The 23,125-nt window shown below is 36.5% G+C and overlaps 4 protein-coding genes across 4 annotated transcripts; all 4 read right to left on the reverse strand.

Moving 5' to 3' along the window:
* Nucleotides 1–1,370: 1,370 nt before the first annotated feature.
* On the reverse strand, nt 1,371–4,394 carry LOC130720607 (uncharacterized). The gene is made up of 10 exons (XM_057571277.1): nt 4,236–4,394; nt 3,877–4,135; nt 3,666–3,762; nt 3,463–3,584; nt 3,256–3,340; nt 3,027–3,162; nt 2,764–2,918; nt 2,547–2,664; nt 2,236–2,439; nt 1,371–2,057 (listed from the first exon to the last, which is right to left on the reverse strand). Exons 1-10 carry the CDS (start codon nt 4,392–4,394, stop codon nt 1,371–1,373), a joined length of 2,022 nt encoding a protein of 673 aa, XP_057427260.1.
* Nucleotides 4,395–6,727: 2,333 nt separating this feature from the next.
* LOC130732490 (uncharacterized) lies at nt 6,728–8,306 on the reverse strand. Its single transcript, XM_057584527.1, has 5 exons — nt 7,965–8,306; nt 7,725–7,879; nt 7,530–7,647; nt 7,231–7,419; nt 6,728–7,157 (listed from the first exon to the last, which is right to left on the reverse strand). The coding sequence occupies exons 1-5, from the start codon at nt 8,148–8,150 to the stop codon at nt 6,918–6,920; spliced, it is 888 nt and encodes a 295-aa protein (XP_057440510.1). The 5' UTR covers nt 8,151–8,306; the 3' UTR covers nt 6,728–6,917.
* Nucleotides 8,307–8,986: 680 nt separating this feature from the next.
* On the reverse strand, nt 8,987–9,596 carry LOC130732491 (uncharacterized). Its single transcript, XM_057584528.1, has 2 exons — nt 9,357–9,596; nt 8,987–9,237 (listed from the first exon to the last, which is right to left on the reverse strand). The coding sequence occupies exons 1-2, from the start codon at nt 9,586–9,588 to the stop codon at nt 9,086–9,088; spliced, it is 384 nt and encodes a 127-aa protein (XP_057440511.1). The 5' UTR covers nt 9,589–9,596; the 3' UTR covers nt 8,987–9,085.
* A 1,189-nt stretch (nt 9,597–10,785) lies between these two features.
* On the reverse strand, nt 10,786–14,867 carry LOC130729592 (GDSL esterase/lipase At5g14450-like). The gene is made up of 5 exons (XM_057581397.1): nt 14,574–14,867; nt 14,094–14,300; nt 13,709–13,869; nt 13,340–13,625; nt 10,786–11,347 (listed from the first exon to the last, which is right to left on the reverse strand). The coding sequence occupies exons 1-5, from the start codon at nt 14,836–14,838 to the stop codon at nt 11,094–11,096; spliced, it is 1,173 nt and encodes a 390-aa protein (XP_057437380.1). The 5' UTR covers nt 14,839–14,867; the 3' UTR covers nt 10,786–11,093.
* Nucleotides 14,868–23,125: the final 8,258 nt, after the last annotated feature.

A 23,125-nucleotide genomic window follows, 5' to 3' on the forward strand; every position in this document is an offset into this window, starting at 1 on the left:
TAAATATGATATATACCAGTACAAAAATCTTTGTAACTTATGATTTTAAATGGTGAATCAAAATCAAAAGTTGACTATAGTTGGTCCCAAAGCCATGAACAAAGTCATCCATGATTTATCTGGTATCATTGCATTCTGGCATTCAAATAAGATTACATATGAAGCTTCGGGTGGTGTTTGCTTTAGCTGTGCTATATAAGGTTCTGTATCAGTGCACCTGCGCCATATCTTGTCTCTTGATCCTTTGATAGTTGCTGTTTTGTATTTCACTGCTGGTGGGAAGACATTATCTGGGATGCTTGCCTAAGCTACTCACAGGGAGTTTTCTTCTTTGCTCTCAAAGTGGTGTCCACATCAATAGCAATCTACATGATGCAACAACATTCAACATAAAAAAGACCATATCTATGTGCCTACAATCAAATTTACAACAGTTAGCTTAAGGTCATATAGCTGGAAAAATAATGGCATGTGCAAATATTCATTAGAGTTGCCAATTTCAGAAGTTGCACTCTTTCTTTCTATTAGTGATGTTAAAGGATTAAACACTTTAACCTGCAAAAAAAATCATAAATTTGCTGTCTTTATTCATACTTAGCAGCATATGCTTGACCAAGCTCAACATTTAACAATTATATATAGGATTTTTTGATTAGTTATATGAATTGATCATCATACCTGGAAGGAAAGGTGCATCTATCCACTTCAGTGACCAAGTTAATCTGCTTTGCCGAAACTGAGTATAAGTAAACTGGACACCTGTATAGCTTGCTTAATTGAATTGTCTTCAAAGCTTTTATGTCTTTATAACTTGGAAAGTGATACTCAAATGGATGTACAATCTTTATCAATCTCACAGGACCATATTATTAAGAAACATAGCATGGAATTTCATACAAGTTCTCTAAAATTAATCTATACACAACAGATTTTAAGTACAACATTTCCCTTATCTGTGATGTTATCTTATATGTTTCTAGTTTCAATCAATTATTATCTTTATCAAGAGAGAATGAAAGAATGATAAGGAATGAAAGCAGCTATATAATAAAGAAAGCATTGCATAGATAGATAGGATCACAATACAGCATCTACTGGATATACCAGTTACACCATAGAGATACCTATGGATTACATTAAAAGATAAAAATAAAAGCATTGATTGGAATGTGTAACTGTGGTCATAGTACAGTGACCAATTCCAATTCATGCATCAAACAGTGAGGACTGAAGTTGACACCATTACTAATGCTACTACTACTATAAGCAAAAAGAATTTTGGCTGTTGTCGTGGAAGACAATCTGCATCCTTTGTCAGCACAGCAGACCACATATAGTCTGAAACTTCCTAGTCATAAGTAGAGTGAAATTCAAGGAGCAATCTCATCATCATCTGAGATTACAATCACCTCATCAGCACCCTTCTCATCATCATCTGATATCACAATCACATAATCATCCTCAGCAACTTTCTTCAACAGTTTATCCTTGTCATCATCAACAGGTTCAATCTTGACCTTATATTTAAGGCCACATTCATCTAAGTTATCAGACATGTCTTCTCCTTCAGAAGAATCGCTGTCTTCCATGCTTTCCTCATCAGACACTATGCCAGTAAGGTCATCATCATCAAATATGAAATCAATCATCTCTTTCGCAGCATCACCTTCAGCATAAGCGACTCCAAATTTAGGAACTTCAAACTCATCAGAAATAGGAGAACCATCACTGGATAAATCTCTGCCTCCATCTGCATCTAAAGATTTGTTCTCACCATCATCTTTAGTTTCAATTTCAGCAATTGGTGGTTTTGGATCATTATTTAGATCAATCTCACTATCAGCAATATGTTTCTTTCCATCCATCTCAGCAGCAACAAACTCCGCAGCAACAACATCCTCATCTTCTGACTCAAAATCTATGAACAGCTTCCTTCGCAGGCGACGATCACCTCTTTCAATAGTGTGAGATTCAGATAATGCATGACCCTTGTCACTCAAGGTCAAGCAACTCCCCTCAGCACTTCCCATCTTAGTAAAAGATGGCATGAACTTTGCCTGATGTGCATCCACATACATGAGTACAAAACAATTAGAACATTGATAGAAAAAACTGGATAAATTACTCCAAATAATTACCATGTTATTCAATTGTGAATCCTAGTGTGAAAATAAGTAAAAGAAGTTATGTGTTAAGTTTAAAAGACAGCAAAACATCCGTTAATTAACAATTAACCTTATCCGGGGTAACTATGGCATCATGGTCATGGAACATTGCAATGATGTCTAGGTCAGTGCAAATCCTCAAAATCTCAAAGCAACCTTCCTTGCCATACAGCCTCCCAACTTTTTTGTGGACCTTAAAAAGCATCTCTAACCCAGCTATATGGTCTTCAATGTCATCAGGATATTCTCCTTCCGGAATCACTTTCTTCTCAAGCTAACGTGTAAACGAAACAGATTGGTTATCAATTCTTTAGCAGTTGTAGGGAAAGTGTAAATAAAGGAAGAAACACTAATCAAAATCAAGAATCATGAAGATAATACTTCAAATGAATTCATCAATTCTTCACAGGAAAAACCAGCAATCAACTCTGCCTCAGGATCATGGAGAACAAAAACAGCGCTGTCAACACCGTCATAAACTTCAACCTTGAACCGAAACCTGTAATAGGTATAGTACCAACGTGTTAAATCATTAGGTAACTAAAGCATAACGTTAACAATTGAATAAACTTAAAAAATATGAATTCTTACAACATACCTGTTAATCATTTTATCAATGGTGCGTCCACACTTAAGACAATCATATTTAACACCATTGACTCTAAGCTCACTAAAACATCTGCATGAGGGGTAAAACCACGGTCCATCCTTAAGGACTCCAACTATTCCGGCGTGAACTATGAATATCCCTCCCTGAATATTGAAGTAGTTACAGTAGATACAAAACAATTGATCTAAAGCACAAAAAATGTAGCAAATCTACATAAATATGAAGTTGATAATATGTAGCAAATTTAACACCTCTTTGTTGTCCAGCAGCTGAGTTAAAGTTTTCCTAGGGTGAGTATTCAGCATATCATCCCTAAGACTTAGATTAGGTTGATCAGATCGAATAAAACCAACAGGACCATGGTAATTAAAACCAAGAGCATCCATTCTGCAAATAGACCAGTTAAATAAAGGTCAGAGATAGTACTATAAGGGGTACTTGTAATGAAAGATTAATCATGATGTAGTATATAGTTAATGCCTTTGAGTTAACTCAATAGCTTCTTCAATATCTGGGTTGAAGAGGACTTTTGACGCAACAGGGGTACCCTCAATAAGGAATTTGTCTACATATAGAAAAAGTGTGTATAGTTATTGAGAGACAAAAGATAAATTAGATTACATAGATTACTTGAAATTATATTAGGTAGAAGAATTCTGACTACTATTCAAAAGAGTTTGCACATACCTCTGAAGCTCTTCACCTTAACAAACTGTAATACAATTACAGGCCTCATAGTCCAGTTGGAAGCCAAGTACTCAGCAACAATGTTGACCAGACTCCCAATCACCATACATCTGATATTTCCCCTGACATATGAGGTGCTTGAGATGTAAGTCATAATAATGAATATACTAAATGTAAGCCATAAATTACTTTGGCAAAGATACCTTGTATCTTGCAGATCAACATATAACATCTTAGTGAGCTGACCATCTTTTATAAATATCTTTTCCTGAGAGGCAGCCAACATAACTCCCAAACAATCTGGAAAAAAATTATAAGATTTAGAGTTGTGTTATTTCTCAAAATAATATGGAACTTGTAACACATGGATTATTGGACTCGGTTCATTTTGAATAAAATATGGCTTCTACATACCAATCAGGTGGGTGAACTCATCACTCCTGTTGCGAATTATCTGAGTGTTGCAAAGGGACCAGCCATTTCGAGGAATGCGAACATCAAAACTTTCAGCAATGATGGTGCATGCATGGAAGATCAATCTGAATTGATGTGGCGTTAGTCGAATATCATCATTCAGAACAACCTTAAAGTTAGAGATCTGGTACACTCTGCCAGTCTGCATGGCACGAATAGGAGGGTGCCTCCTGCACACAGAACCCTGTATCTTGGTCCCCTAACAAAAATAGAGGAAATTCATGAGTGAAGAAAACAGCACAATATTTACTTTTATAAACTGTCCATAAAATGTTGAAGATGGAGGGATTTGAACTTACAAATCTGTCCACCAGAATCATGTCCATGCAGGAGGGTCTTAGTGTAACATGGTCAAATGGAACTCTCCACACAGCAATAGCACGAACCTTGATACTCCAGTAGGGACCCTGTTGATGAATGGAGGTAACATGGTCAATGGCTGACAACCGAGTATCCATTAGAAGTTAAGCAAATTGATCAAAAAATCAAATTTGCAGGAAAAGGAGTTTGGAGAACTCAGAGAATTGTGAATCAATTGGGAACATATGAAAGGTTTTTATAGCCAATGAAGATGACAATTCAAATTAACAGATGCAGTAGTGTCAAAGGCTAAGTTCAGTGAGGTCTTGGCTCTGGAGGGCTTCTTGCATCATAAAGTACATGAAGATCTTCCAAAACAGTGGCAAAATCAAAATACAGCCCAGACTGAATCCAGGAAATAAGGGGGGAACAATAAAAAATGAACATAGAATGTCTAATTGGAGTAGAGGTGATGATTATTTAGCACAAGAGTCTAGAGTTATGCAGCAAAAAATAAGAAGATACAGAGCCGGCGATAGATTCGGATATTACCTGCTACGTTCTGTTAAGGACATCTTCAGAATCATGGTTCCAAACCTTTCTATTTATAGGCACAAAGTTGATGATCTTCTAACCTTATCAGTAACCAGGAGAAGTATATGAGTATCCAGCAACAAAATCTACCTTTAGGGAACAGTAGTTGTGAAGAACAGTTGTTTCCCATCATGGAGTACAGGCGTCGAATTGGGGGGGTGGGAAAGGAGATTAGGTCAATAGATTTCAGTAGATAGGGGAGATTAGCTATCATCATACGACCCAGACACACAATTGACAGAGAATTGGCTTATTTTAAACTATCAAGTACATTGGAGAGCAATGAGGTGGCTATGAGCGTTAGAGGAAGAAGAAAGTAGAACACATAAGAAATCAACGCGTTCTGATTTTATTAAATATGTAATACGTTTTTTTTTTCTTAACTTTCTTAATACATTTGTTTTGATTTACAAACAAATTACTTCAAAGATTGGATCTTTTAACAGATGTCAGGTACAATTAAATCACATAATATAAAGAAAAATAGATACTCTTAAATAACAAAAAAGAATTTCGTTATTTTAAAACTCATATTGATTTATTATTGAAACTAAATTAGTTTTGATTTGAAAACAAAATACTATAAAGATTGTATCTTTTAGCAGGATGTCAGTTACTATTAAATTACAAAAGAAAAAGAAAAATAGATAATCCTAAATACTAAAACAGATTTACAAAAAAATTAAGTTCACAAATACTTTAATTGTTGTTTATTTTGCTAAACTTAATAAACTTAAACGTGTGCTAGATCAAACTAATATTTGATTTGTTATTTGGATTTAATACAATTTTGGTTATAGTAAAAAATTAACATCTGTAATATGAATTGAAAACAAATATAAAATGTGGAAAAAAAAAAGATTTCATCATCTTACATGTATTTGAAAATGAATTAGTATTTCACACATGTCTTTATGAGAGCAATCCAAGATAGTAATTTTTATCTAGCCTAATTATTTTAAGTAATAGAGTTATACAAATATATCAATACATGTATATATAACATTAAAAGGCTTTAAAAACAACATATGAAAAGTGATTTTTTTTTTGCATATGAGCATTATGGTACATAGTTTAAGAGCACCGTCTTATGTAGAGATAAAATGGGAGATGCTTTTAAAAATGATAAGAGATGAAACATAGATTTTGTGGTAAATCTACAAAATAGCAATGGGATAGCCAAAATAGCAATGTTATAGTAATCATAGGTTGTTATATTGTAATCAACAAAGAATAAAGTTAACTAATAGATGAAAGAATAATCTGAAGAGTAACTTCATAGTTACAAATCTGCCAAAATATGTCAAAAAAATAATGGTTTTCCAAACATAGAACGAAACAAATTGAAGTTTGTGACAATGGACAAAAATAATTAAAAAGTCATGAGGAGGTAGTGAGTTACTAACTTACGAAGTAAATATCATCAAGCAGATCATTTAATTCAAGTACTTGAATGAAAACTACTGAAAGTATGGAACAATTGAAGATAGATAAAAAACAGCACTATGCATCTGGAAGGAAGATGAAGCAGATTTTGGGAAATAGCAGGAAGAAAGGAAATGGTTGGATGAAGAATGGGGTTGGAAGGAAGCAGCAGGGGGGGAACTGATAGCTTTATGTCATTTAAAAGGTGATACATTAAATGCTATACCAAATGTTAGATGAGCTGAAGAGAGATAAATTTTATGGTAGGCAACAACACTGAATGTATACATTAATTAATGAAGCTTACTATTGGAAAAACTCAACCAAGAAATTTATAATTGAAATGTTAAAGAAACAATTGTGATAAAAGTATTTTGACAAATAATAGACAATGTTTGGACTTGATGTCTTTAACAAAGAAAGATGTCTTCAACAAAGATACATTCAATAGACTTCAACCCATTGTATAAAATAGGAGACTCTAACAACTGACCTTACAAACCACAACGTCTTAGATCTATGATAACAAAATGAAATACTACTAATATATTAAGAGTGCAACTTAACCAATCTTCCTACAGTAAATACATTACAAAAAGACTCCAATTAGACACATTGTTGGAAATTGCATCTCATATTATAATTATAACTATCTTATTCAGCTACAGTGCGTAGTCCTTCTCCAACTTCACAGGCCTGATCCTCAATCTCTTAGCAGGTTTGTTAGAACTCAGGTCACTACCAGCACTCTGAACAGAAGAGCAGATAACAGATCCATCAGTGGGAGAAATTTCATCAAGGGATACAACACTGGGGCCTATTTCAGATAGTTTTGCAGAAGAGTCACCGTTGTTATCAAGTTCCGCACCAGAAAACTTAGAAAATTTGGGGCTGCTGATCATCTAGAACAAAAGGAAAAGAATATCAAGATTTTGATATATATAGTCTATAACATTAAAAGTAACAAATACATACCTTGGTGGGAGTTTGAACTCTGGAATTGTCCTTGAAATTCTCAACCATAACGACATCAGTACATATTTTCTTCACTTTGTAGGAGTCATCAAAAGTGGTACCATGGCCATTTGATTTCTGCACCTTAAATAAAATCTGTCTTCCAATGATGGACTTAATCTCATTTGGGTAATCTTTTGCAGCCTTCCCCTTCAAACAGATTTGTAAGCAGCAAAGAATCAATTATCACACAAAAAAAATCAGCTACATACTTTAATTTAGATCATGTAAAGAAAAGTTAGCAGGTGAACTACATTCACCTTGGAAGCCATGATCAGTTCCTTGCAGGTCTTGCTCAGCAATTGTTGGCAATCTGTGTCAAAAACAACAAATACACCGCAGCCAAGACCATCATCAACTTCTAACTTGATTCTGAATCTGCAATAAGATGCAACGAAATTAAAAATTACAGTTTCAAAGCAGTACATTATATTGCAAAATGGGCTTACAACTACCTTGGAGTAACACTTAGCACAACTTTGGAACAGCCAGGACAATAAGAGATTCCATCTTCCACAGTCACAGCCTTATGACAACTACAGGCAGAGTACCACCACTTTTCCCCTTCAACCAGACCAGATATATTCGCCATAACAATAAAAATACCATCCTACCAAATTAAAGAAGGAGGACATAAGAAAGAGGGGTGAATACATAAGATCCGTGCAGTGTATAAGAAGTGGTTTAAGGTATACCTCAGCAGTATCATTGAGTTCCCTTATGTCTTTCCTAGGATAAAGCTTTAGAAATTCATCCTCTAAGGTGATCACTGGTACATGATCAGAATCAACAGCTTCAGCTAGAGGCAAATCGGCATCGATTCCATGAAGGGCCAACCTAGAAGTGGAATAGTTACCATAAAAATAAATTAGAGGCAGCATATCATTAGCAATATCAATATAAGTTAGTAGTCATAAATAATACTAAATTATTCAATGTTAAAATGACATGAGATAAGTACAAATATCTCACCCATTATGAAATGAGACAGCTTCAGGTATAGCTGGATTCCATAATAGGACAGTAGCATTCATGACATTCTGAATTACAACATGGCTTACAAAATGAAAGAAATATAATTTCAACTAAAACACACCATGCAAATAAATCTACTAACAATAAGAATCTGACCTGTTTTACTTAATGAGGATTGTTAAAAAAAATGTCATGTGAATGATACCTGATATTAAGAAAATAGATAGCATAACCAACCCATGAATGTCTTGATCTTCATAAATTGAAGAACTACAACAGGCATTTGGCGATCAGCAGCAAGATGTTGTTTTACAACATCAACAAAGTGGCCAAATAGAGCACACTTAATCTTCCCTCTACAAAAAAAGGAAAGCTAATGTAAATACGAAGCCTCTCAGCAGAAAGATAAGATAATATGTACACTAAACAGTTTTGTAACCTCTCATTTATATCAAGCAACACTTTCAACAAAATGTATACATGATCCTTCAAATCAACACTTTATCTCCGTAGTAAATAAGTTAAAAGTTCACCTATCCTCCACATGCAGTTTTGCTACTAATGCCTCATGTCTCTCAAAACACAACTTCAATTTCATGGCATGATAAAAATTAAAGATCTCAACGAAAACTTGCATATGTTGACTGAACAGTTTTTGTGACATCTCACATATATCAAGCAACATTTCAAACCAAATATATATATGACCATTCAAATTAGAGCATGATTTCCAGCCTTAAGGTATACTCAGAAACATAGTTTACATCCTTCACAACTAATTATTCTTGAAACATTCAAATTAGAGCATAAAATTTGTAATGTGCTCATAGTCATTTAGAAATCAATCATAATTGTAAAATCTTGACATGAATATGTTACGTAAGATAGGGATTAACTTATCATCTGTCAGCTCCAGCTCTATCATCCGTGTTACATTGCCAGCCTTAGGATATTTCTTCTCACTTGATACATTGGTAACTAATCCAATCACATCTACAAAACATGATTCATTACAAAAATTAGGATTCAACATTCGAAACTGAACAATAAACATCTTAACATATGAGCTGATAAAACAATAAAAGTAGCTGATGTAGTTGATGGTAGCATACCAATTAAAAAGTCAGAATCACCACCAGTAGCCAATATCTGATCAGTGTCCTTGAAGGAGTATTTAGTCATTGGGATTCCAATTGCTTCTTCAACTGCAGCCCTAGTTTTTTCATTGAACATAATCTTGTAATCATGCTCAGAAGCCATAAAACCGCCACTGTTTGAAAGAACTGAGAAATAAGTGATGGTGTAAACTTTGCCTTCACGGAGTTCGCTCTTGAATTTGGACATCAGACCCTTCCGAGCAATGGCTTCAATTTTGTCACCCTCGAAATAAAAACAACAATTATCAGAACATGAATAAACCAACATTTCATTCAAATAAAGAAGAAAAACTACAATTTAAATAACCACTGCAATGTAGTAAACATTCAGAAGAAAGGTATAAACCTCAGCATCAATTAGAGCTATATGCAAGGCATAGGGACTCAAGGGATCGTTCACAGGGCATGCTTCCCACATCCGGATAACCCTAGTCCTAATTCTCAAAAAACTCTTCCTAGGGCAAAGACTCTTGACTGGAGTCACACCACCACCCATGGATCAAACACAAACTTTGAAAAAGTTGATCAAGTTTGAGAAAAAAAATGGTTGGGAAGAAGAACAGAAAACTGGCACACAATGTGGGAATTTGAGGAGAAGATGGCTCAATTTATAGAAAAACCCTCAGCAGTTTCGTAAACCAATTCAAATTGGAAATAAAAAACAGAAATTTAACATTTCAAATCATAACAGCTGTAAAGACAATAGAGGATACATTAGGGGATAGGAAAATTACTTGTAAAGTGATCTCCATAGGGTAGAGCAGAGATGAGAAAACCGAATAGCCCAGGGAAGGAGTAGAGGATTGTTGCACAGGCTACACGGTAGAGGCAATGAAGGGGGACGAGCGTTCGTACAAGGGAGACGGCCATGGTGCAGAGGCTACACGGTATAGGGAGCAGAGGGTCGAAAGTTCGTCCAAGATAGAAATCCATGGTTTGGGGAAATATTAGGCCCTTAGGGATCGGACATCGATAAATGAACGCTGGGACAGCTGGCGGGTGAGAGGGGTGAGCTCCTACCTATAAGCCTGACGGAGAAAGGCACAAAAGCTTCATTGGCGACGGCGGCGGCCGGAAAAGACGGAAAGAGGGAGGTAGGATACTGAACAACCTAAACCCTGACCCTAACTGAAGTTGAGATGCTCCAAGCAGCCCAATACTCCAACAGGCCCAAAAGCAAGAGATTTGTAACAAAAAAAAAATTGACTCTGATGAACAGTGACATTTCCTCTTGCTTTTTAAGTTAGTAGATATTGTATGTGTGATGGTTATCTCTTGATGCATAATTTAACTTATCAAATCTATTGAATTTGATGAGAAAAGGGAATGGGTTGGGCTTCATCCAAAAGTTAGAGGATTTATAATCCATCGAATCCATTTATTTCTTTTTATTCTAGGGGTTGGAGTAGTTAGATAATGAAAAACTGAATAACTTTGCTAGGTGAAGTTAAGATTCACAACAAATTTAGTAAGATGCACATGAATTTCACAGATAATAAAAACTGTATTGAAAAGAGTGAGAGTGTCTTCTTAGTATTTCTCCTTGCCTTTATCTTGGCTAGAAAAGTGTAAACATTATGGTTGGAAAATAAAAATAACAAATCAATTTGATAATCCCCTGCTGGTGCTGGCAATGCAGAGCATTTCCCATGTGCTCTGTATCATAATTACCACAGGTCAGAAAACTGTGGTCTATGCTAATGAGTAGTGACATGAATGTGTAATGGGAACTGGTGGATCTGAGAATGAACCGTTCACAATTCTATTAGCAATCCACATATCTGCTGCCTCAGTGTAGTGCACACCATCCCAGCTCATATATGATGAAGGGTCATCGCAGGAACTAGCCAAAATTTCTTTACCATTAATCGTTGCTTTGTTCCCACAGTATAAGTGATTACCATCCTCATGATGTCCACAGCAGATTTTAGAAGGGTCAACAAATCCTGCACTCAATGACACCACAAATACACAATTGAGAAGGAAACTAATTGATTTTTTTTAATGAAACAGCCTCTTTGGGTAAAAAAAAATAAAATAAATAAGCCGACCCATTCCCATACCCGTCTCACGTGGGAGCTTTGTCAGCCAACCAGACTGCCCTTTTTTAGGGTGAGCCTCGGTGTAATGGTCAGGTTTCTGCCATGCCATGTGATTTCGTAGTCATAAGTTTAGGTCATCAAATCAGTTTCTTACAAAATTGCAAGGAAAAATTACCTACACTAAATCCATAAAGTCGGCCTGACCCCTCCCAGGATCTCACGTATAGTGGGAGTTTTATACTGTCAAATTTGTTATTTTTTTCCATAAGTATCTTCCACATAAAGGAGTTATTAGCTCTTTCAACATGTTTTTTCATTTACAAGACTCTCAAAATTGACTCTCGAATTTGAGACATTTCTTAGGACAAACCTGACATGTACCCATGAATCATTTTTATGAGGCTTAATCCAGTTTTTGGTCCCCAACCTTTGTTATAAATATGATTTTAGTCCCTCGCCGGAGTAAAGGTGGGGAGTAGTCCCTAGTTTTTGGCAAAATGATTGGATTTGGTCCTTCCGGCCGGTTGGGTCAACGCCGGAGCTCCGCCAGCTGAGGTGGCCCTTGCCACGTCAATTAATGAGCCTCGTTGGAATTTTTTTTCTTTTTTCATTAAATTAAAATAAAATTAAGACACACTAATTAACTTCTTAATTATTTACATATTTTAATAAATAAAATGAAAATTAAATAGAAAACTGGACTGCATCTCTGTTTGTCGAAAATATTTTCTTCAGTCCAATTTTTATAGATCTCTTCATCTCTGTTCTTCATCTTCATTCCATACTCTCAAATTTTCTTCAAACCCAAAATCTCTTTCTCAAGAGCCACCACCTCATCTCCATATCCCAAATCTGACGCACAAACCTCAACTACCACACCACGTCCTCTTCTCCTTCCTCCCATAGCAACCTTCTAACATCACAAATCAGATTGACTAGGAAATTGATCGAAGGAAACACTCCTTTTTCATTTATAAAGGACAAATTAGCAATGTTATCTTCTTCAAAGAGAGATATCATGCAGATTTTGGCAAGATCTCTGACTAATTGATAACAGAAATTGGATTTCCCAAAAAAAAAAATCCAACCTTTGAAGCTCCTGCTCCTCTTCTAACAGGAACCACCACCACTTCTCTCTCCCCCAAATCTCCACAACCACGTCCTCTGTCCAAATCGCATCGCCGCCGCTCTGTATTCCCCTATCCGGCGCCGTTGAGACCTCACCCAACCACCTCCGGCCCAAATCGCAACCTTCTCCTCTTCCCCAAATCACGTCGCCGGCCACCATCGGGTTTATTGCTAGCTTTTTTTGCTGCTTATTGTGTTGCACGAATTGGGATGTTTTGTTACTGTTCGTGTTGCACGAGTTGGGGGTTGTGATTTGGGATGAGGAAACCCTAGATCTAGTTATGAGCATTGATTTTAAGGATTTTGGTGAATTAAAGGGAAGAAGGGGATGTGATGATGAATTATTTTATTTTCTGGATTTTTTGTTTTTAATGCCGAAGAAGATGATGAATATGAAGATGAAGAGCAGAGATGAAGAGGAACCCAAGAACTATTTAATTTATTAAAATATTTAAATAATTAGGAAGTTAATTAGTGTCTTTATTTTATTTTAATTTAATGAAAAAAGAAAAAAATTCCAGCGAGGCTCATTAATTGACGTGGCAAGGGCCACATCAGCTGATGGAGCTCCGGCGTTGACCCAACCGGTCGGAAGGATCAAAACCAATCATTTTGTCAAAAACTGGGGACTACTTCCCACCTTTACTCCGGCGAGGGACTAAAGTAATATTTATGACAAAGGTTGGGGACCAAAAACTGGATTAAGCCTTTTTATGATTACTTTTTTTTAGCCATATGCAGTAAAATTTTGCATGAAAAAAGGTTTACCTTCTTTTTTAGCATTGCTGATTAGCTCATACTTAGCAGAGAACATGTCCACATATATGAATGAGGCATCAGGAAACAGTGTCCTTAGTTTAACCACTATATCCTTGAGCTTTTTATTGAACTCTTTAGCCATGTCGTTTTGAACTTTGACACAGCCGTTTTGATCAAGATAACCAGCCACTGGAATGTGGTTATTGGCATTGTGTATAGGCATGGCCACTGGCAGGCAACCAATGGGGCCTGTGTTATGTATCCAGAATGTCCTTGCTCCTTGATTGTACAAATTCTGACATGGATGATCCTAAATTACTCTTTTGCCATTGTAAACTATCAAAATTAAAGATACGTTTTGTAACTTCAACCACTTACTTTAACTTGTTCTCCAAAATGGTCCACTATGTCAGTGATCACTGCTTCAGAATCTTCCTCTCCAACTTTTTGAAGTGCAGCAGCAATGTCATTTTGCCCAATATCAAGTGTGTAGACTGCCTTGGCAAAGTCCTCTGGCCTAGGAAAGTTTCTTCCATTTGCTACAAATCACAGACATGTGTTTGGTTTATAGACCGAGTAATCAATGTATGGAAATACTTCTACAATTGATTTTAAAGGCATAATCAATTCTGTCGAGAAGCATCCGTGAGTAGCTTCTGAGTTCCATAATTGATTACGAGGAAATCAACGATGATCCTATCATGCTATGAAGCTTCAGTGTAATAAAATGAGGAAAGTGAACACACACAAATCTTAAACAAACCTTGCTTGTCTAACTTCCCAGTACGTGCCTTGAACTGGTTATGCTGTGCAATCTGGATTTCAAGAGTGAAAGGACTACCACCATCAAAGAAGGTTTTGTTTTGGCGCCTTATGGTTGATGATCCTGCTGCGAAGTTTGCACCGTGACTAAAACTTGTTCCAATTGAGTCCATGTATGCACTCAAGTGTGGGAAACCAAGGTGATTGGCTGCACATGTTTAAATGATTTTGAATCTGTGTTACTTGAATTGTAGGAAATCTTATAGTAACTTAAGGATAACAAGATTGAATCCAAACTTCTTTTTTTTAACCACATGTTCAGGACAAGTATGATCACTATGGACAACAAAACTCTTATACTAAATATTTAATGCAGCTATATTCACAAGACTCGAACTCGAGACAACACAGACATAAACAAGCAGATGGAGAAAAATGAAGGCAATTAATGGAAAAAAGGTGTAGATGATGAATTTCTCACCAATGAAATCTATGATGAGTCTGCCATCAGAAGATCTACCAGCTGCCTCATGGAAGAAAGTCTCACCATAAGGCAGAATGGCAGGGTAAAATGCTGCTGACATGCAACCAGTGTCCGAATTGGAGTCACCAAAGTTGAAGATTGCTGGAAAATCACAAGGTTGTGAGGATTTGAGTTCCTCCGCTTGCATAACCAGAAAAAGTGAGAGTAAGATTACGGATACAAACTGTTTGAGTTGGCACATTTTCACTGAACAAAGTGGCATTTCTTGAATGTTGCAACTTGGCAACTACTCAAAAGTTAATATAGAGCAAGAGGGCATGGCTGTAGTATAAATTATTATACTGGTGTTATGGATCTTCTGAACGGTGTCAAAATATTAGTGTATGCAACGGCTAGAGGTCACGTGCGTTGATTTAATAATATGCACCAGTCTTTTTTTTTCTTTCAAAAGAAATCCAATCATTAAGAAAATGAGAGCCAGATAAATGAGTTCAGAGGAACTTCCTCAATCCAAACATCATCATGCAAATGATACAAAAGCCTAGTCTAGCTAAGTAATAAGCAGCAACACCATTGAGTTTAAATGCTGTTAATGACTTTGCACCTATTTCCATTTGTAGATATTAGATCCATTAGATGATGTATTCTAAGTTTGATTCAAAGATGTAAATTTTGACTATCATTTCAAATATAAAATCATTTTTTTATCAGGTTAAAATAAGCATCAAGAACGCATCATTGAGATCGGTTCATAAAATAATTACGTTTAATCTCAACAAAAGAGATTTAGCTATCCATTTTTATGCATTCTTACAAGCTCAAAGATGGAGATCTAAGAATGACATAACGTCCTCTAATGTCTCAAGAACGATCCTAACTCTTATGATGGTAGGAAATCCAAGTCTTCAAGCTCTCCATTTCTTTCTCTTTGTTTCCAAGCCGTGATTGCATAAGATAACTACCAAAGTTCCTCTATTTTGGCTTTTTAAATGAGTCAGGTGAAAGCACACTAGCTTAGTGAGGAATTTTCGCTCAGCGAGTACACATTTTTTCATGGGAAAGAAACCATGCTGGCGTTAAGATTCTCAATTACTGATGAGCTGAAGCTTTCAAAAGTTGTTGCTTCCCACCTAAATTTTGCTTAGCTATGGATTCCATACTAAGTGAAACTATCCCAACATTTGTTTCTTCTTGGCTATTTAATATCTTTGCTTTTCCAACCTATATTAACTAAGTAGGATTAACAAAATGATTTGTACTATTTACACCTTATCTATACTAAAACACAATTATTTACTAAACTAAGACTTTGAGAGGTAAATTCAAGTATTTAAATTAAATAAGTTCCTAATATCATATCTAAATCTAAGTAAAAATGACATTTATTAATTCCCTTTATCTTAGCACTTTGTTTTTGTTATGTTATGTAGTCTATTTGTAGTCCCACATCGCTTATGTAGTCTATTTGTAAGTCCCACATCGCTTAGAATAAGGAGGAGGTTGACTTACTCCTACTATATATAAGCACCTCATTGTAAGCATTATATACACCAAAGAAATATTACTACCTAGTGTAGCCGTGGACGTAGGTACACACATTGTGTTCCGAACCACGTTAAAAACTCCTGTGTGATTTTTCTTTCTCTCTTCTCTCCTTTCTATTATTGCTCCCAACAACTGGTATCAAGAGCTTTAGGTTTGTGGGATAGATCCTCAGTTTAGAGGAAGAAGTGGGAGCAATGGCGCTAGAAGAAGGGAAGGTGAAGATCGAGAGGTTCGATGGCAGAGACTTCGGGTTTTGGAAGATGCAGATGGAGGACTATCTGTACCAAAAGAAGTTGTATCAACCCTTGACAGGGAAGAAGCCAAACGACATGAAGCAGGAAGACTGGGATCTGTTAGATCGACAAGCCCTGGGTGTGATCAGATTGACGTTATCCAAAAATGTTGCCTTCAACATTGTGAATGAGAAGACTACTGCAGATCTGATGAAGGCATTATCAAATATGTACGAGAAGCCATCTGCCGCCAATAAAGTACATCTGATACGACGTCTATTCAATCTCAGAATGGGAGAAAGTAACTCTATAACTGAACACATTAATAGCTTTAATATAATTATTTCGCAGCTATCGTTAGTGAAGATTACCTTTGACGACGAATTGATGGCCTTGAGTCTGTTACAATCATTACCGGATAGTTGGGCTGCAACTGTCACTGCGGTTAGTAACTCCGCAAGGGATAACAAGCTGAAGTTTGATGACATCAGAGACCTGATCTTAAGCGAAGATATTCGCAGGAAAGATTCAGGAGAGTCTTCAAACACTTCCGGTTCAGCATTGAATACTGAAAGTAGAGGAAGAGGTAGCCAGAAGAGTCACAATCAAAGCCAAGGCCGAGGCAGATCAAAATCAAGAGGCAGAAGTCAGACAAGAGTCAGGAATGACATCACTTGCTGGAATTGTGACAAAAAAGGTCACTTCACCAATCAATGCAAAGCCCCAAGGAAGAAGAAGAATTACCAAAAGAGGCAAGATGATGATGAATCTGCTAATGCAGCAACTGAGGAAGTAGCAGACGCATTAATTTGCAGCTTGGATAGTCCTGTTGATTCATGGGTTATTGATTCAGGTGCATCTTTTCATACTATTCCTTCAAAAGAATTATTATCTAACTATATATGTGGAAAGTTTGGAAAGGTTTATCTTGCAGATGGAAAACCACTTGATATTGTGGAAAGAGGTGATATTGATATCAGATCCTCTAATGGAACTCTCTGGACATTGCATAATGTCAGACATGTCCCTGGAATAAAGAGAAATTTGATCTCTATAGGCCAGTTGGATGATGAGGGTTATCACACCACTTTTGGAGGTGGAGCTTGGAAGGTGACGAAAGGCAATCTGGTTGTAGCTCGAGGAAAGAAACGAGGCTCCTTTTATATGGTTGCAGAGGAGGACATGATAACAGTAACTGAAGTTGTCAATAGCTCATCTATATGGCATCAAAGACTTGGACACATGAGTGAAAAAGGAATGAAGATCATGGCATCAAAGGGTAAGGTGTCAAATTTGAAGCATGTTGATCTTGGTGTTTGTGAGCATTGCATTTTGGGGAAACAGAGAAAGGTTAGCTTCTCAAAAGCAGGCAGGAAATCAAAATCAGAAAAGCTCGAATTGGTGCATACAGATGTGTGGGGTCCAGCCCCAGTGAAATCTCTTGGAGACTCACGCTATTATGTCACCTTCATAGATGACTCAACAAGAAAGGTATGGGTTTATTTTCTCAAAAATAAATCTGATGTGTTTTCTGTGTTTAAAAGGTGGAAAACAGAAGTTGAAAATCAGACAGGCTTGAAGATTAAGAGTCTGAAATCTGATAATGGCGGGGAGTATGACAGCCAGGAGTTCAAAAAGTTTTGTTCAGAAAATGGGATCAGAATGATCAAGACAATACCAGGTACACCTGAGCAAAATGGTGTCGCGGAAAGAATGAACAGGACCTTGAACGAAAGGGCTAGATGTATGCGAATCCAATCCGGGTTGCCAAAAATGTTTTGGGCAGATGCCATTAATACAACAGCTTACCTGATAAATCGAGGACCATCTGTTCCCTTGGATTATCAGTTACCTGAAGAGGTATGGTCTGGTAAGGAGGTAAGTCTTTCACATTTGAAAGTCTTCGGTTGTGTCTCTTATGTTCTTATAGACTCTGATAGGAGAGACAAATTGGACCCCAAGGCCATAAAATGCTTCTTTATTGGCTATGGGTCTGATATGTATGACTACAGGTTTTGGGATGAACAAAACAGGAAAATCATTAGAAGCAGAAATGTTACTTTTAATGAAAGTGTGCTTTATAAAGACAGGTCTTCTGCAGAATCTATGAGTTCAAGTAAACAGTTGGAACTTTCTGAAAGAGTGGCATTGGAAGAAATTTCAGAAAGTGATGTAGCCAAAAGAAACCAGATTAATCCCGAGAACGAGGATGATGGGGTGGAAGTTGAGCTGGAACAAGAGCCAACAGCAGTAATTGAAACTCCTATAACTCAAGTGAGGAGATCTACAAGAACGCCGAAAGCACCACAAAGGTATTCTCCTTCGTTGAATTATCTGTTGTTAACTGATGCTGGAGAGCCAGAATATTTTGGTGAAGCCATGCAGGGGAATGACTCTATCAAGTGGGAGCTAGCAATGAAAGACGAGATGACGTCCCTTCAGAAGAATGGAACATGGTCTCCGACCAAGTTACCAGAAGGAAAGAAAGCTCTACAGAACAGATGGGTCTATAGACTGAAGGAAGAATCTGATGGCAGCAGAAGGTACAAGGCAAGACTTGTAGTGAAAGGGTTTCAGCAGAAGCAAGGAATTGACTTCACAGAGATTTTTTCTCCAGTTGTCAAAATGACCACTATAAGAGTTATCCTGAGTATTGTAGCTGCAGAGAATCTTCACTTGGAGTAGTTAGAAGTTAAAACTGCATTCCTACATGGTGATTTGGAAGAAGAGATTTATATGACACAACCTGAAGGTTTTGAAGTTCCAGGCACGAAGAATCTTGTATGCAAGCTTCACAAAAGCTTGTACGGTCTGAAACAGGCACCGAGACAGTGGTACAAGAAGTTTAATGAGTTTATGAGCAACTCAGGTTTTAATAGATGTGACATGGATCATTGTTGCTATGTTAAGAAATTTGCTGACAGTTATATTATTCTTGCTTTGTATGTTGATGACATGTTGATAGCAGGATCAAATATGACTGAAATTAACAGGTTGAAGCAACAGATGTCAGAAAACTTTGAGATGAAGGATCTTGGTCCAGCCAAACAAATCCTTGGTATGAGGATTTCTAGAAATAGATCAGAAGGTGTTCTGAAGTTGTCCCAAGAGAAATATGTTGAAAAATTACTGGACAGATTCAACGTTGGAGATGCCAATACCAGAAGCACCCCTTTGGGAAATCACTTAAAGTTTTCAAAGAAGCAGTCCCCACAAACAGGTGAAGAAGAAAGTTACATGTCAACAGTTCCTTATGCATCTGCAGTAGGGAGCTTGATGTATGCTATGGTTTGTACAAGACTTGATATAGCACATGCAGTGGGAGTTGTCAGCAGATTCATGTCAAATCCTGGGAAGGAGCATTGGGAAGGTGTAAAGTGGATACTGAGATATCTGAAGGGTTCTTCAAGAATGTGTCTATGCTTTAGAAGAAATGATCTCACTTTACAGGGGTTTTCTGATGCAGATCTAGGAGGAGACTCAGATGGTGGAAAAAGCACCACAGGTTATATTTTCACCTTAGGAGGAACTGCTGTGAGTTGGAAGTCTAAACTTCAAAATAGAGTTGCTCTCTCAACCACTGAATCAGAATATGTTGCCATTTCAGAAGCAGCCAAGGAGATGATATGGCTGAAGAATTTTCTCAAAGAATTGGGAAAAGAACAAGATGTTCCTCCATTGTTTAGTGACAGTCAAAGTGCTATTTGCCTTGCAAAAAATCCTGTCTTTCACTCCAGATGCAAGCACATACAGATGAAGTATCACTTCATCAGAGAACTTATCAATGATGAAGAATTATCTCTGTTAAAGATCTTAGGGTCAGAGAATCCAGCTGATATGTTGACCAAGACTGTTACAGCTGATAAGCTGAGGCTTTGCATTGCCTCAGCTGGCCTTCGAGGATAATTGAAGACGAAGGCGCTACACTAGGTGGAGAGCAGATTAGCTTATTGCTTACAAGAAGTTACTACAATTAGACTCCAAGTGGGAGAATTGTTATGTTATGTAGTCTATTTGTAGTCCCACATCGCTTATGTAGTCTATTTGTAAGTCCCACATCGCTTAGAATAAGGAGGAGGTTGACTTACTCCTACTATATATAAGCACCTCATTGTAAGCATTATATACACCAAAGAAATATTACTACCTAGTGTAGCCGTGGACGTAGGTACACACATTGTGTTCCGAACCACGTTAAAAACTCCTGTGTGATTTTTCTTTCTCTCTTCTCTCCTTTCTATTATTGCTCCCAACAGTTTTCCCTCAAACAAAAGATACTAACCATCTAAAAATCATATGCACATGGTTCATTCAACAAGCATGGTTTCATGAACAATCAATAGCCCTTTCCCCACTTGAATACAATACAACCTAACTTTGAATGCTCTCTTAACTTAGGAAGAGGTCTTTGTGTTTTCTTTTAAGCTTAAGGTTATATACAAGACACAAACTATTTCTTTTTCAGACTCAAGTGGGAAAACACAATGGATTTCCTATTTCAAAGGAATGACTTTCTAGCTAAGTGTCAATAAGTACACTAAAGAATAAATTGAAGACTCAAACAAATTTAAATGTGCAAAACAGTGATGATCTCTAAACTTTCAACTATTTAGGTTACACTTCATAACATGTATCAGGTTCAAGTATTCCCAGATTTCAAGCAATTCTCTATGATCCCCATATGAAATCTGCAATCATATCATATCCTGCCAGTGCCACCACAAATTCTATCATGGGAATCATACAATTCAATGTCCAATTAAAGACAAGCTCATGCAATCATTTTTACATGTCATCAACCCATGCTTATGCACAGAGCGTGCAATCAGTAATTCAGTCAGTGTACTACAACAACTGAAGTTCAATCAATCTTGTTCTCCACAACAGCTCAATCAAATCTTATTCTCATCCAAGATCTAATCTATGAAGTCATGATCTGCCTGTGCTCTGTCTGTCTTCCTCCATGTCTCCAGCTATCTCTTCATTAGATCCTCCATAATTCTTTGGATGTACAAGTACAGTTCCAGCTCCATGACTGCTCTCCCCATCTTGAAAAGCTGGCCTGTTCCCAGGCCATGCAACATGGGCAGCAAAATCCTCTGGTGGAGGCCAAATATAAGAATTTCTTCAAAGATAATTGTGGCAATGTCCACAGAATATCACTAGAATGCAGTAGTATCTCTATCATAATTTCCACGGACATATGATTCACTTCTCGCTTTAACTCCTTTGTTATTTCACCATTGTATTGTATTTCTGTGGTAAACATGCCAACATTCCCATTTCCTCCTATTAACTTCCTGCTCACACTCTACATATTGATCTAGCTCCAGATCCACCTTCCTCTCTTTAACAAAGGGCCTGGTCTCAATTTCCTTATAACCGTTGTACTTTGCCAACGTACAGAGTCCTGTCTTTCATCAAACAAAATAGTCCAACATTGGTGGGATATGATCACCAAGTAAATGAGAGTATATATACTTTGGTTTTTCTAAGTATGATATCCTGTCATAACACCACTGATTCAACAGTATATAATTAAATAGTGGTATTAATAATGATTTAGTTAATCTCTTAGATAAATAGGATTTTTTATTTTAACAACTTTTCTTGCTCACACTCAATGGGAATGGGAACACCAAAATGAGTGGTATTGTGCATAGTTTTGTTAATCACTTAGAAAATCAGGGCTTCTAATTTAATCATATACAATATGAAATATTGATCAACAATTTTCTCTTCCGGTTATATGGAGAGATTAAGCTCAAAATAAAGAAAAACTACACAAGAGTAGAATGGGGGAAAGAAATTGTCACTATCTCACATTTCTTATACAATATGATGAAATATTAATTGACAATCCTTTTTTTTTTTCTAGTTATAAGGAAAGATTAAGTTTGAAAACAAAAAAAAAAAACTACACAAAGATAGAATGCGGGAAAGAAATTCCCATACAATCAAATATAAGCATGTTTGAGGACCGAGGTGGGAACTCTCCATAACATTGCAATCTCATCAAACAATATCAAGCAATTTCCAACTTTCACATGATAAGTTGATAACCCACTTTCACATGATAAGTTGATAACCCACTTTCAATACCAACAATTAAAAACCATTCAAGCATTATAACAATCAATTACAACTTTTACATGATAACAATTAAAAACCATTCAAGCATTACAACAATCAATTACTATTAAGAGTGAAGAATGAGTCGTTTCAGTCCCTATTAAGAGTAATCAGATTATTATAAGGAATAATTATTTTTTATTTAATTAAATTATTGCTAAGAATAATTATGTTTTCTAGAAATAATAATTCTTTCGTTATTTATCTCCTTAAATTACACCACTCCATTGTAATCTAGGTATGAAATCAACTCTCACATTTGTTGTGACAATAATTTCATCTTATATAATATCAGATAAGTTACAAAAACCCATTTCAAAAAAAAAAAAGATAGGTTACAAAAACTCTAGTAACCAAACCACTAGCTGCTGTCTTTCATAGCCGCCAACCCTCTTTCTCTCATGGTCGGTGAGGAACTACCATCACCAACCCTCCTTTTTGCTACTATGATACACATAACCACGATTCGTCTCTCTTCCATAAATTTTTTACTTTGGAAAAAACAAGTTGAATCTCTTATCCGCTTGCAAAATATATTTCACTTTGTTGATGGCTCTACTACTCCTCTGTCGCTGCTCATACTGCAAACATTTTCTCTCACCATCTCTGCCAATCCTCTTCGTCAAAGCGAACTAGTAC

This window comes from Lotus japonicus, chromosome 1 (assembly GCF_012489685.1).
Source record: "Lotus japonicus ecotype B-129 chromosome 1, LjGifu_v1.2".
Taxonomy (NCBI): domain Eukaryota; kingdom Viridiplantae; phylum Streptophyta; class Magnoliopsida; order Fabales; family Fabaceae; genus Lotus; species Lotus japonicus.

Coding starts and splice junctions, on each gene's coding strand:
- LOC130720607 (XM_057571277.1), bottom strand. CDS start 4,394: ATGGATACTCGGTTGTCAGCCATTGACCATGTTACCTCCATTCATCAA. Junction 3,163..3,255: donor GCTATTGAGTTAACTCAAAG/GCATTAACTATA, acceptor GTCTATTTGCAG/AATGGATGCTCTTGGTTTTA. Junction 2,058..2,235: donor CCATAGTTACCCCGGATAAG/GTTAATTGTTAA, acceptor GATGCACATCAG/GCAAAGTTCATGCCATCTTT.
- LOC130732490 (XM_057584527.1), bottom strand. CDS start 8,150: ATGCTGCCTCTAATTTATTTTTATGGTAACTATTCCACTTCTAGGTTG. Junction 7,880..7,964: donor AACTCAATGATACTGCTGAG/GTATACCTTAAA, acceptor TTAATTTGGTAG/GATGGTATTTTTATTGTTAT. Junction 7,420..7,529: donor AACTGATCATGGCTTCCAAG/GTGAATGTAGTT, acceptor ATCTGTTTGAAG/GGGAAGGCTGCAAAAGATTA.
- LOC130732491 (XM_057584528.1), bottom strand. CDS start 9,588: ATGTCCAAATTCAAGAGCGAACTCCGTGAAGGCAAAGTTTACACCATC. Junction 9,238..9,356: donor TGATTCTGACTTTTTAATTG/GTATGCTACCAT, acceptor CATGTTTTGTAG/ATGTGATTGGATTAGTTACC.
- LOC130729592 (XM_057581397.1), bottom strand. CDS start 14,838: ATGCCACTTTGTTCAGTGAAAATGTGCCAACTCAAACAGTTTGTATCC. Junction 14,301..14,573: donor ACTCATCATAGATTTCATTG/GTGAGAAATTCA, acceptor AAACATGTGCAG/CCAATCACCTTGGTTTCCCA. Junction 13,870..14,093: donor TGGGAAGTTAGACAAGCAAG/GTTTGTTTAAGA, acceptor TGTGATTTGTAG/CAAATGGAAGAAACTTTCCT.